The following is a 15,273-nucleotide window of genomic DNA, read 5'->3' on the forward strand; positions in this document are numbered from 1 at the left end:
AGTGTAATCGAAGACCACAGTTTAAAGTGTCCACATAGTGATTGTTAAAAAGGTACAACAATTTCCATTAGCATCCAACAAAATAAGGGAAGTGGATATTACCAAACAGGTCCTAGAAGCGAATAGTGCCATTTTTGAAGTAACTGCCACTTTAAGAGGCAGTGTCATTAAAGAAAGACATTTAAACATTTGTACCATTACATTATTCAACAGTATCCTGCACAAGCTACAAATATCACACAAATAGACAAAACATCAGAAATTAACTATTGCTCACCTGAGTAATTTAACAAACAAACAAAACTCGCACATGGACAAAACAAGGACTACTCACTGTGACAAGTCAATTTTGACTACTAGAAAACAGAAGCTTTAAAAAAAAAAAAAAAAAAAAAGCACCAAATGAATTACTTATGACCAACATTAATGAACAGATTTAAATGAAAGCTCTGCATCCTGGCAAGCCTGAACAAGCCCAGTTGGGGGGGGGGGGGGGGGGGAGGAGAGAAAAAAAATTATATACTTTATATATATATATATATATATATATATATATATATATATATATATATATATATATATATAAAATGTCCTTTCCCCACTAGGGTTGGGGTGCTTAAAATAAATTTTTACACCATTCACAGCTTTTAGTGTGCTTTAAAAAAAAAAAAGCAAAAAAAGCAAAAAAAGCCTTAGTGACTGCACAAAAGCTGTATGACTTTTGCATGACCATGATTTAATGAACTGGTGATTTTCTAAGTGCTTAGAAAGTAGTTAAACATGACAATGTAGTGGTGATCATGCAGCTTGGTAACCTTAGCAGGGCTGGCAAGGAAGCGCACACCCAGCATCTGTCCAAAACCCACACCCAGAGACAGCCATAAATCACTGTTAAGTCCAGAGTCCAGGCCTGGATATGGTGCATCTGGGACTTTGGACCCGAGTCATAGGGAATGTGTATACCAAAGTCTGCATCTTGAAAATATGCCAAAACACTCATGTTGAAACTAGCTTTTGAACTCACTCCATGCTACATTACTTTTAATGCAGCATTTCAGACACTTAATCAGACCAGGTTATCCATACAAAGTCCATGTTTTGTTTTGGTTTTTTTTTTTTGGGGGGGGGGGTGATTACTAAAGTCATGATGTCATGGTTCTGCTTTTAGTCACACACACAGCTTCAGAAAGCCATGAAAACATTGCTAGGAGGTGCAGTCAGACTCAAACATTTAGAATTTGTAAAATGTTCAAAAGCCATTTTGGATAAAGCAATTGGACTGTTCTTTAGGGTCAGATGCTTTTTTTTTGCTTGTTTCTTTAATGCCTCAGAAAACATGATCTTGCAGCTGTGTTCCTCATTACTACTCCAGTTGAATTTGGTTATTTATTTATATGGATCCCGAGATCGCCAATTAATAAAAATGAAACCGCAAACTACCCAGCTGCAGTTTCTCTCATTCCAACAGGGGGAAAACAGTATGCTCGATTACAACAGCAGACAGCTCTCCATGGGGAAGCTCTTCTGTGGTGGCAGCCCACTTGGTTCACTGCCATGTGAAGACAGTTACTTCCTTTCCTCTGCTGACTCGGTCAGTGGCACTCACCTGTGGTGCCCACACACCCCTTACAGGTTAGAGTTGACAGTGTGTGCTGTGTTTTAGTTTAGCTTTCGTTAGTTTTAAACAGCATTTCGTAAGTCTGACGACTCGGAGTGTTTTCGGAGTCCGGGTCGTTGCTGTCCCTGTGAAGGACAAGGAAGAGTGGTGAGAAAATTGATCCCAGCTTCAACTCCACATACATCCTCTGATGACAAACCTAACAGCCCATCACAAGTCATACAGAACTCAGGCACTTTTGCAACAGTCAAAAGTTCAATTCTGAAAGTCAAATGTCTGAGTAATCTGGGAAGATTCTCCATGGGCCACTCACTGATAGAGCTGTAGCAAGTTTGGCAATGAAATCAGTGATTACGATAATTCTGTAAACAAACCACCATGGAGACTGTTTTTGCAGTTGCAGTCTGCATAATGCAACTCTTGCTCCCAGCAGCTGCTTACTGTTACACACCCATACCCACCCCATGTCTCCATCTGACTAAAACTATGGTGAGTGATTCCCACCAAGCCTCATGTCAGAGGGGACTACAGTGATGCACAGAGACAAAAAACAAAAACAAAACCACTCTGATTTGCAGAGTAGTGGCCTTGGTCTGGCACCACTTGTAGTAGATGGTCTGCAGGTCAGGAAGTTCCGTGTGAGTGATGCACTCCAAAGGGTAGTGCGTTCAGCAGAGCGCATCACTCACACCCTTTCGAGTGTTTCGAAAGGACAGCGAGTGCCACAAGAGTATGGAGAACCATGAATGTAACTAGGGTTAAAATGCAGCCCGCACCCACTGAAAATTGAAGCTAGTGTCTAATGCTCTCTAGTGGCTGGCTGCAGTACAACTTTTAACCCCACCCAATTCCCATGCAAGTGAATGGATTAAACTTTAATTTCAAAATTACACATTAGTTTTTGTTGGGGGTTTTTTCCACAATTGCAATGTTTGAGTCAAATTCTTTTCAGGTTGCTAAGGCAGCTAGGTACCAAATGGCTAGCTGCTAGAGTTACCATCTCTAATGTTAGCAAACAAACTATTAAGCTAGTTTTTCAAAAGGTCTATTGTATTATTGTTCATCCTGTCACATTAAATAATGTGAATATCCTGTAATTAGAAAAAATATAGGCCATTTTTAAATATACATCTCATCCAGAAGGACTGAATATGGAAGCTAGTGTTATGGTGCTTCATGTAAGGTTATTTAGCCATCTTGCTAACATTAAAAGGTCATATTGTGCTAGCTACTTTTCCAAGACATTTGTGTGATGTAATGAGTTTAAATTCACAATGCAGTTGATAGAAATGAGGGCACCTGTTTATTCATTATGGATGATCATGGGCCCCAGCTAACGTCACGTCAACTACCTAATGCAGGTTATGTTGTGTTGCTCCCGGCACTGATGGGGTTGTGCACCAACATGTCGGGTACTGTCCCACCTACAGTCTCTACTGCGCATGCTCTGGTTCCAATTCCCCCCCCCCCACTTTAAAAATTCACAATGGGAGTCAACGATGTACCATCCATTGTACATACAGTGTACGGTCCCCCTTGACTACATTAGCTAGACCGCATGCTATTAATTTTTAGCCTCTTTTGAATGACCTCTTAATGATCAATACAATAGCTTAAAAATGTGGAACATTATACAGTGTTTCAGTGCAGTTCTAATTTAAGCTAATGATGTGTCCTTGAGAGCCTTCATACTGTTTCGTTGTGACCGTGAACGCAAAGTTCTGCCGTGGAGTCCGAATTCAGCACACCAGCAACCTTTTGTCATGCTCACACCTCCAGTCTGCAGACTTAGAAAAAGCAAGAATTGAGAAAAGAAAGGCTTTGGAGAGCAGAGTCAAATAGCTCTGGCTCTAGTCACGTTTTCTGTTGCTGTGGAGACAAGTCAAACGAGATCATTGCATGAGGTTTTATCTAAAAGTAGTAACACTACTGTAGCTAGCTATTGTTATGCATTTTTGACCTGCATGAGTACTTTTAGTTTCTGATATGGATTTAAAATGAACCCAAAGTTTGATTCTTGTTCAGTGCTTACTGCACAACTACTTCAGGTGTGCTGTTATCTTAGCAAAGTAATGCCAATGAGGCAAAGCAAAGTTGCTGTTAAGTGATATTTGGCTAATAAATGCTGTGAAATATAGCATTTGTCTTCTAATATCTGTGAAAGCTGTCATTTTTGAGAAACCGAGTCCGTGAGGTTAACCAAATCTTCCCCATGAATTCAGTAGGGTCCCATCCATGTTTAGTTTTTAGAGCACTAAGTATTTTCTAATAACTGCTTTGTTAAATGCATAATGCTCCTGTGAGCAATCATTTTCCAGCTTGTTATAAGCTCTGAACAGCTAACTTTGTTGCTGACGGTAAAGTTAAAATGGAGTAACATTACCATCAGTCAGCCACTAACTCAAGCCCACAACACAGGTAGAAAAATAAGCACATCTATATGTTGAAATGACTCATCAGTTGAATCAATTGTTTCAAAATAAGAGTATGCCATACTAATTGTATAATTAGAAGAAAATTGTTATTCACTTAATATGATTAATATATAAACAATATAGGAAGGATCATAAAAGGTAAAAAATTGTCAGTATTTATTGCTGTTGTCCTGGGTCCCTCCATCCAGATACGACGGAGAAATAGTCCTGCTCTGGCCCAGGTGTGACAGACCCTGTGTATGCACACATGTGAGAGAACAAGCTAGTGTGTATAATCTGTGCTTCTTACTGGAGCAGCGTGCGAAGTTGCCCACAGTTGTGCCGTCTCCTCTCTTCGTTGATGGGGTAGGTTTTGAAGATGATGAGACCGAGGACGATGAAAGTGATGGGAGCAGCCGAGACCAATATCTTTAGTGTTAAATGTACCGAATCTGGCTGGGTGCATCCCCGGGTCACGTAACCCGCGAAGCTGAGGTGGGGGAAATGAGAGAGATGAGTGACAGACAGGCAAATAATGGCCTGTCTGAAAGAAGAAGAAGGGGGAGAAAAAAAAAAAAAAAAAAAAAAAAAAAAAAAAAAAAACCAGACTCACTATAAACAAAGTGTTGAGATTCCGAGGGAGATTCCAGAGGCAAACTTGGTAAAGAAAACATAGAAAGAGTAGAAAACGGCTTCATGCCCTTGAGAGTCTGGATTGTTCACTTTAAAGTCATCGACCACGTCTGGCAGCATTGACCTGCAGTAACAAAAAATAAATCAAATCATCCCACAAACTGTGGTTTTCTGGAACAGCATTGCATGTGCATGTGATGAGTCATACTTAAGTGACAGTTCAGTGTATACAGTTCAAATTTGATGCACGCACACTTACCATGGCAGGAAAAAGGCAGCGGCCACGCTGATCCCTGACGCCAAGGAGACAATGTATGTTATGATGAGATTACTCTCAACACACACCACCAGGATCATAAAGGGAACTGCCCACTGCAACACATACAGGCCTCAGTTCAGTTTAATAGGCAGCACAGTTAACAGACAAAAAAAAAAAAAAAGCAGGGCTTTTCGAAGTGAAAGCATTTGGCCAACTGCTTACCGAGATGCCGATGTACACTGATGTTTTTTTACCAAATCGTGTGAGGAAGAGTTGCCATAGGGGAATGGTGAGGGTCGCAGATAGCTGAAGCAGAACACACACACACACCTCACCAATCAAACCACCCAAGCAAGGACACACATTGCTATACAAATTTACACACAAGACTGATGGAGTCGCTTTTCCACACCATGCATGTTTAAATCTGACTTGGCCAGTCATCCAACCTCATGATTGAGGTCAGAATTAAGCCTTGCAGTCCTCATTTCAAAAGGTCATAGCGTCACATTTCTTTATCAACACTTCCTGCCTTTTTTCCATCTGTTTCCCCCCCATGGAAAAAAGAATCACTTCTCATTTGCCAGAAACAAATGCTTCAACTTTTTTTTCCTTCTTTTTTAAATTTTTTTTTTATTATTACCATGGAGGCCTGAGCCAGTTTCTAAAAAAGGGAGTCATAGCTGACGCCTTTGAATCCATATCTGCTGCGATATGGACAATACAGACAAGTCAGGCTACGGTTTACTCACCATTATAGCCAGCAAAACATTCTGGAAATCGTCCCGAAACCCGAGTGTGTAGGTGATGAACAACGCAAAGTTCCCTTCAAGTAGCTGATTTTAAAAAACCATAAGAAAAAGAACAATACATCAGAACACTAGAAATCAAGGCTCACACCTGCAACCAGTTCTTATATGCTTGCCTTCTTGTTACTGTAGCCCCAACTTGAATCTTATCCCCATCTGAAAAACCAACGTGGATTTAAGATCAATTCTAATGCTCACTTTGATCAAAAACACAAGGTCATGATGGCCTCCATTGTGTGCCAGGGTGAGCAGAAGTGCCCAATACCCTCACCTCTTTCGACACTACACACAAGAGTGTGTGTGGTGGGAATCCACAATGCTGGAATCAATCCAGTGTAGTACGGACTTTAGTTGAACTTCGGGACAGATTTACACTCATGCTAGTTTTAACAAACCAGTTAGTGTGCACACATGGTGAGAAACCCTAGCTGTGGCTGCTAATGGCCTCAGACAGAGCCAGCCAAATTTGATTTCCAGTGATTCTACTAACTGCTCTGTAAGCGATTGCCACCAACTTGGCTGTGTAGTCATTAAAGAACCGGAAAGTACGATTTGTTCTAAAAATTAAGAAAAGTGCTGGAATGTTCAAGGATGAATGCCGGTTTGTGATCATGTGACTAGAATGAAAACACACTTTGTGTGTGTGTGTGTGTGTATATCGCTGTGCCATCAATAGCAACTGTTTTTCAGGGGAGAAGTCTTTCAGGATTTCCATAGATGACTGCAGTGAAACTTCAACATGTTTAGCACTAGAGTGCTCGTCACTGAAATCCCTTCAGGGTTTTATAGGGACAGTACATTTAGTACAGGGTAGTTTTGCGTTATACCAGCAGGATTTGGCAAGTGAAGGTGGCCCTCCCCCCACTCAGTTGAGAGTAACTTCTACCACAGACAAACTTAACTGATTCACCACAAAACAAAGCTAGTCATGATGTGTTTGCAGGTGCTCCTGCATGGTGAAATTCCATGCATTCCATGCTACCCCTGCCACCCGTGTGTGTATCCAAGCAAAATAAAAAGCAGCTTCTCCCTACCAAATTTCAAGCCTACACACAGAAATCTCACATACGGAATTGTGCAACTCGATCCACAGGTCGGATCGTTTTTTTTTGTGAGAAAGTAAATCGGCAATAACAAGCCCAGAATCGCTCCTGGGTGTGGACTCGTACTTGGAAAAAGTGTGAAAACACCCCAAAAGTAGTAACTGACTTAAATGTCCCCACCATTATGTCATCGTTGCCAATGTCTCACCAGGAAACCCAATGAGGTGAAGAGGAATCCTATGACCAGCTTAACATAAGGTCTGTGTCTCCACAACAGCAGCAATCCACTGAAGAAGGACGTACGCCGCTCCACCCGCACTCTCGACACAGCTACACACAGGGGGAAATTCACTTGCACTGACACTAGCATTTTCCTTCAGTTTCTGAACCAAACGTGCTAGACACTGAATGTGGGACGGAGATATGAGGCCTGGCAAGTCACCTTTTTTCTCTCGTACACCCAGGAAGAGCACGGCGGCACAAAACAAGTAGATGATGCCAATCGCACCCGAGGCCAGCATGTATGCCCGCTTCTGTTAGGGACCGAGAGGGAGGGACAGTCAGTCACGCACCAATAAAATTACTTGCAATCAGCTAAGAACACATGAGACTATGCCCCCCTGGGTTCATCCAGTCTTACTGTGTCATCCAATGAGATCTGAGAGATGCTGATGTTGGGGATCTGTATGATGCTATAGCTGGCATTTGGGGAGAAGGTGTGATTCAGACAGGGAGCGTTTGCCCCACCCACTATCTGGCCCTGAATGGCAGTTCCAATTAGAGTACCCAGCACCTCTACAGTCATCCCTAAGAGACATAGTGAATACAATAGATAAATGATTGCAATGTATCAGGTTATGTAAGGTCTGATCCATTTGTACCACCAGTGGATGTGTGTAGCAAGTGTACCAATACAGCTATAGACATGAATAGTTTCACTGTGCGGTATGGATGCGACAGATATTCTAACAGTATACACAGTAAAGTTTGAGCTGTAGATAGATACATGGTCTTACTATATGCTGTGGAAGAATCTCTCTCCTTCTGCTCTGAAGTGATGAACATGGTCAAGGCAGAGTAAGGCACATGGAAACACTGGACACACAGACGGGCAAATAAGCACACATGAATGTACACAACACCCAGCAATAAGCAACTTATTGAACACTAAATTAAAACAGATGGTGGAGAGCAAGAGAAAGACATGAAAGTATAGTGGGAAAAACAAGCGAGAGAAGGGGGTAACCAGGGGCAAACAACCATACCTGACAACAATATGGTAACAATATTGTTAATTATGTGACGGTATGGATTGAATGATGTGATTGAAGCCAGGTTTCAGTAGCTTACTGTTTCTCTTAACAAAAGTTTAAATACAATTTAAATTACCAGCAAATGAACAATTTTATGCTGGGTTCAGGCTACACAAATTTTTCATAGTGGCATAAACATTTGCCATGTGTTGGTCAGGAAACTTGCAACACTACTCCTTTGATGCCAACCAATCATAATTCACATACTTGTGGGGGTTTACATGTGTATGCCAGAGAGCACTCACTCAGGTCACCTTATTGGTCAACATGAAGGAACAGGTCATAGAATAGACAAGAAAAATCCATAAAATTGTCCGTCACGGTATCCCAGATGCCACATCGCTGTTCTTTCATTGCGTCACACGTTCTTCTCTCCTGATGCTGGACATGTGTGTGTCAAATCGGGCCATATTTGTGTAGTCTGATCCTGACATTAGGTTTTCCTTAATTTTTAGTTTTGGCATTAAAATGATCAAATATTTCCAAATTACTGAATTTCAGTGACTTTCACATGAGTGAAAGAGTTTAACCCTTGGCTAGAGCAGAGTAGGAATGAGGGGAGGCATGCTGTGCACCAGGGCACGCCATGTCGGGTGGTGATGCTGACCGTCTGCATAGACTGGAAGATGCAGTAGAAGAACAGGTACCACACCACCTTGCCCTGCTCTACCGGCGGTACCAGCCAAATCATAAAGTAGCTCATCACTGCGAACGGTGTTGATAACATGATCCTGCACACACCCACGAAAGAGGGAGAAAAAAACAAAAGCACAATTATTGCAAATTAATATTTAATTCACCATGACTATACATACATTTTACGCTTTTGGAATTTGATCCAAGATTAATTTAATTTTAATAAAACTCCATTTCTTAAACGTTTTTTCCCCCTTTAAATCTTACTCAACTGCCCCTTGACTCTGTAGTTTGCAACTACATTTCCGCATGGCCAGGCCGCATTACTGTCAGGCAAATTTGGTTCTCAGAAGTGGTTCTCTCTGCTCATTACGCATAACAGATTTGTGGGTGCCTGCAAAACATAGAAGGAACCACCAAGTGTGCTCGCCTTGGGCAAATGGAAGGTTTGGATACAGCGAGGGGAACTAAAGGGTGGATGCCTTCAGTGGGATTGCTCGGTGGAAGATGGGGAGACATCATCTATTGCAACAGTTTTAAGTAGATTCTCTTTAAATTCTGTCCTGTACTTCAGTGCATTTAGATAACACGCCACCCTGACTTATGGCAGCAAAAAACCTTCAGCTTTGAGTGTTGGTAAAGGGGGGGGGGGGAGAGAGAAAAAGAAAGTGACCAAAAAAAAAAAAATCCCACACAGAGACCATTACCATTCTCACTGGTCATGGGTAGGAGCTGCACATTCTGTTCTTTGAACCAAGCGTGGCTACTCTCTAAGCCATGCAGGCTCGCTCACGCACGGGTGCTTCAGTGAAGTCAGAGTAGCATCCGTTACAGGCGCGGTGCGAGATTCGGCTTTCCCTCAGTGTTAAATAACAGCCACATATTCAGCTATTCACAATGAACAGTCATTCCACCAGTGGCTACTGGTATAAGAACTGCACAGAGGTGAAAAGGGTGGAGTTACTGAGGAATGTCATGCACCATACTAGGAGTTGACTCCAGGATACCACAATAAAGACCAACTTGTGTTACTATGATGAAAGGCCTGCAGCATCAGAATTTCACCCTCAAACAAAAGGCATTTGTCTTATTCTGAAAAATATGCTGAAAGAACAGTTACAAGAATGACCAAGAGAAGGTTACCAGTGCAGCTGAGTCAAAGCCCCATGATAGCAGTACAAGATGACATGCTACCACATGGTGTGTGTGTGTGTGAGCGCACGTGCGCGTGTCTCTATTCATGTTTGTCAAGAGCATTGTTGGTTCCCTGCCCCTCACAGCATGTGTTACTGAGTAAATAAATGCAGCATCAGTTCTGCTTTCCATCTGTACTAAAAGAGCCAAGGGGAGTTAGTGATACCATTTTCTCCATCTTTTGTAGATCTCCATTATATCATTTTGATATTCACATATAAGCACTGAGCTTATATGGTATTTGGTAGTGTGTGTCTAAGCACAGATATGGATGCTTTACCACAGCCAAATGGAGACACAAAACCAAAAAAAAACAAAAAGCTGTAGTCAAATAGGGACAAGATGGATAAAGACCAAAAAAAAAAATCCATACACTGCTCCATCTATAAAAAATGAAATGGCACAATTACTTTTAGCCAGCATTACCAAGACTCCATAATTAAACAGGTTGTTTGGTTAAAGATTTTGTTGTGGGTGTGTGGGGCTGTGCTTTTTAATACAAAATATCTTAACCACAATATTAGGGCCAGCTCACACAGTCCTGACCTCTAGTAACCTTTGAGGTTTTGCCAAGCAAGCAATCTTTTCAAACTGTCACTTTGAGGAAATCACATGTACTGCTCAGATGAAGCTGATTGGCCCAGGCGACCACACCACCATTTCGAACCAATCAGAGTGGCAGTAAGACCAGAGGCTTGATCTACCCCTACCCCCACCCCCTCACACACACATACCCCTCATACACCACATATATAATTTCAATTTATAGAAACAAACCATGTTTGTTGTCTTTACTTAATGACAGGATTGGTTGTCCATACTTCCACTACTCCAAAACAGTTCTTTACCAACTTTCCACCAACACCTGTGCGCCTGTCCACGAGACAAAGACCATCCAGTTGAGGACACCACCATCCTCAGCCTAATTTCAGACAACAAGCCTACAAAAATGCAGTGATGCAAACCAAGAAAGCATAGGCTTTGGGACATCAAATAAGATTGTGCCCTCTGTATAAAGAACAGAGATGGGAAGGCTGACTGGAGTCAAATTTCTGAGTCAATGTGATATACACTTATGAAGAAGGTCCACAATGGGTGTAGCTTAGCTGTCCCTGCATTGACTTCCACCATTCACAGAACCTTGCTCCCTTCTACTAGTCCCTGCAAATAAGAACCTCTCAACACAGTGCACCAGAGGGACAAATTCATTGTGATCTTATCCTCAGATGTTCACATGATCTGCCACAGAAACCCTGCAACATGGAGATCTGCACATCTTGCACACATCTTAACCACTACATACACCCTACTACCTTACTGTACATACTTTGCAATATTCACTTTCACACTTGTTTGCTCATTCCACAGGATTGCACACATCCTAAATTTGTACATTGTAAAAATATTGAACACCACTGAATTTATTTTTACATGGTTTCTAGAATGAAATGTTGAATTAAGGCAAATCAAATAAGATGCAGAACTGTGGTTGAGCATATGCTGAAAGATCTGTTTCACAAAAAAAAAAAAAAAAAAAAGTTAGGTGATGCCTAGTCTGAGAATTCTAAAATTTAAGGGCCAGTACCCGTTTGTGGGCGTTTAAAGGTGAAGGGCATTTCCACAGTTGTCCTGAATATTTGAGTCCACACCCAGACACTGGTTTCATTTGGGGGAGAGGTGCATCAGCGGTTCACCATTACAGAAAAATTGCTCCTTAAATATGTAGAGAATTGTGCAACTGAGCCATCAATTTTTTGCATGCGGGTTTGCAAAATTATAGGTTCTAAATTCAGCTTTGTACTGCCATTTATTACTTTCCTTGGTTACAAGGACTCAAGCAGCAAGGAGCAGTGTTTTTTTGGATACATAGCATTTCATTGTGAAACTTGACAGGAGAAGTGAATGTCGATGCAGCCATGTTACCAAATTAACAAAGTTACATAAACCCAAACACTATGCCAGGAACAGCAAACTCCACATGCGTATTGGACCAGAGCAGAGATCCCCTGAAGTAAACCCCTGACCACTAATATCAGGGGACCTAGAGATCAGTTCTCTGGATCACTCCTGGGCTCCAAACAGCTTTCACACTTGACCCAATGTACTGAACTCACAGAGCAAGCAGCCCTGGGTCCAGAAACACTCAAAGAATCACATCCAGCATTCAGACTGGGCTTCACAGCCACATTGGCATCGTTCTCACAGCAAAAGCCCATCTTTTACTACGGTGGCTCTGTTGCCATGGTTAATACCTAGCGCTCATACTCAAATACTCCAAACGGCATCAATCTCTACATCTTTTCAGTCTCCACCCTTAGCTCATTTTCTCATACAGCCCCCCACATTGGCTAATGAAGGGAATCCTTCTGAACAGCAGGAATATGCATCCGACCAGATGACGAAGCATCACAAAGTCAAAGAAAGGAAAAAACGTAATACAGATAGAAGAACGAAGATAATTGGGATTAAAAATGACAATCCCACGTGCCACAAACAAGCCATCAATCAAAAACAAGTGTGCGTGTGGGGTCACCAACCAGGGCATCATGCGTCCATGACGCGTCCATGGGCTCCGGCTGATGAGAAAGCCCACGGTTGGGTCGGTCACAGCATCCCACACACGGCCCATGAACAGAATGATGGATGCGTAGAATGGGTCCAGCTGCAAAGAGGAGGGGGAGAAAAACATTAGCATCAGGCTCAGGCTGACACCCGAGTTCATCAGTTTGCCTCATTTAAAAAAAAAAGAAAAAAAGCAAGCCATTAGATCTGACAGATGAAAAGCAGCAGCACACAAAACAGCCTTCAGGAGACTCAGCCCGCCTCACGGCACAATTATAACCCACTACGCAACCATAAAATGCACCAGATGCGAATGATAAAACGGGAGACTGCAGAAAACATGGGCGTAAGGGCTGCAGCTAGCAATGGCCGACCTGCGGTAGCATCCTCACCTGAGCCACGTCCAGCAAGTAGATCTGCAGGAAGAAGCCCAAAGCACTTCCTGTGATCTGATATGGGGCTCCCCCAATGGCATAACAGAGTTTACTGCTGACAGACAGGCCTGTTGGCTTCTTCTGAAATAAGGAATGAGATGAACTGTGAAAGAGAAACCTGAACTTTGCAAAACAAAGACAATGAGAAAAGCAAAATGGTTCGAGTCATTTGAGGAGTGCATTTCTCAGAGTCATATAATGGCAATAAGAGCATTCCGTGTGGGATACGGCAGTCAAATGTCTGAGCATTTCACAAAGGCAGGAACCTGATCTTGGACTCAACAACAGCAAAGATTGGAAAAAGCGAGTTTAGACAGCATTCAGTGCCCTTCATCTCCTTAAAAAGCACGCAAGGCTCCTGAAGATGGCTGAGGCAAGCCCATACATCACAACCTATACAGCAAACTTGTATGCATTTTCACCCCAGTCCCAGAGGCCTTCAGCACCGCACAGATTAACACTACTAGCCTTGAGACTGTCCTCCCGCATAAATAACCTCCTTTTTTCTCTTAGCCATGTGGTTAAGTCATGTGTCTTCAGCAAAAACAAATCTCACCTAGAAAAATAAACATTCCATTACATTCACGCACCCCAGAAATTGAGGAGATCTTAAAAGCCAAGTTTGGTGGGAATGTGTGTCTGCTTGATGTCACTTCATGCACATTAGGTCAAGTGAAATCCCCAATTAACCACATTGGATTCAGCATCATTACTGCAAGACAGCTGATCTAAACCCTCCACAAGATCAGCAGCAGCAAGACCATAAGACAACAATTGTCACTCCAATATAACCACTCACACATATGTCATTGGAGTTCACGCAACAGGCACTATGCTTCAACCAGCCTCTATTGGCCACTGTGTTTCATTGGGACATCGTGTAGGTGCTGTGATTGGAATTAAATTGAATTCAAATTGGTTTCTTCATCCAATCACCTCACGCTTCTTTTCCATGCACCAACGCAGAGCAGGTCCTACAGCACAAACTCCAATCACAGAGTTTTGAGGCAGCAGGAGAGAGCCTCTAAGATTTAAGGCCAAATCAGTTATACACCAGTATGCAATCAACTTCAAATCAGCGTTCTTAAATTCATTTCACTGTACACCACACACGCCACAGCATTTTGCAATACATTTTAGAGATCATAAATGTAAGCACAAACTTAAGAGCAGAAACCTCGCCGTAGGGATGCAATTTAAACCATATCGTCAGCATCATTATTAAAAGCTGAAACCTATACTAGCGTTCCGTTAGACCCTGCTTGTTATCAACCCAAACCGGCTGTACCAATTTTCTATTTAATCGGTAGAGCCGCGTCTTCAATTTAGATTCCGCGGTAGAACGGAATTAGTAAATAAATGTGCTCGTGCATATAATCTTTACTCAAGTAGCCCCAAACAATTAAAATAGAAATATATAACGAAAAACAGATGTTTTAGTTTTCGTTTTATTGCATGTCTACACGTCTGCATCGCGGATCACTTTCCGTGTGTAGCCTGAACAGTAAGCATAAGAGAAATTTATCTAAACCATCTAAAATTCGCTTACTTGTTAACTGGCAGGTTTAATCTTGCACGAAACGGGTAACCTGCAGTCAGGAAGATGGGTCATGTACAATTTTAGCCAAAATTCTACATGTGAAGGCAATCAAATGGCACTTCCATTTGGTAGACTACAAGATTAAAAAGGGGCTAAAAACTAGTTACACCCTTCAATACTTTAAGGAAATTTGTTTTATGTATATGAAAGTATCCCTCAATGTTGCCATATGAAACAATCGTGTCTGGATCGAGTTTTCGTTTTTTGTTAGTTTAGCTATATGAAACATTTCAGTGCTAAAATGGAGTGGTTATTACGGAGCTGGGTAACCAAAACGCACTACCGAGAAGATGTTTAACTATGATTGGAATGTACCGACTGAAATTAATCGTATTGAATAGTGTACTAGATTCACAATTTTGCACATCGCGCCATCAATCGCTGACTCGACTCGCTGCTTGCCGAATGTCACCCGGCACATGCTACTTGTCCACGTTGACCAAGTTAAACCTCTTTCTAAATAATGCTCTAACTTCGGACTCAACTTAAAGCATTTTAGAGGACTCAGCGATGTATAGGCCTATATAATATTCGCAAACAAAAGCCAGGCTAGCCATCTACGACAGACACATTTCGCAAGTTAGAATTACATTGTTCTTACCATGGCAATTTTGACTCCATCTCGGCTTAAATGTTTAAAAGATGGACACAAAGTGGCGGGAAGTTGTTCGACCCCTTCTCCTCTTGCCATACTAGGCTGCTTGTCGAAACGTTTGCTTATTACGGTATTTAAATGCACGTGTAGGATAGAAATGACT

General features: G+C 41.9%; 1 protein-coding gene across 1 annotated transcript; it reads right to left on the reverse strand.

Moving 5' to 3' along the window:
* Nucleotides 1-1,096: 1,096 nt before the first annotated feature.
* Nucleotides 1,097-15,273, reverse strand: mfsd2aa (major facilitator superfamily domain containing 2aa). Its single transcript, XM_027031336.2, is given in 15 exon segments — nucleotides 1,097-1,713; nucleotides 1,716-1,743; nucleotides 4,343-4,522; nucleotides 4,646-4,789; nucleotides 4,925-5,037; nucleotides 5,147-5,230; nucleotides 5,677-5,760; nucleotides 6,985-7,106; nucleotides 7,219-7,309; nucleotides 7,417-7,583; nucleotides 7,793-7,871; nucleotides 8,697-8,820; nucleotides 12,457-12,581; nucleotides 12,874-12,996; nucleotides 15,117-15,273. Coding segments are annotated over 15 exon segments (1,587 nt in total). The 5' UTR covers nucleotides 15,207-15,273; the 3' UTR covers nucleotides 1,097-1,680.

This window comes from Electrophorus electricus, chromosome 11 (genome assembly GCF_013358815.1).
Source record: "Electrophorus electricus isolate fEleEle1 chromosome 11, fEleEle1.pri, whole genome shotgun sequence".
In the NCBI taxonomy this organism is placed as follows: Eukaryota; Metazoa; Chordata; class Actinopteri; order Gymnotiformes; family Gymnotidae; genus Electrophorus; species Electrophorus electricus.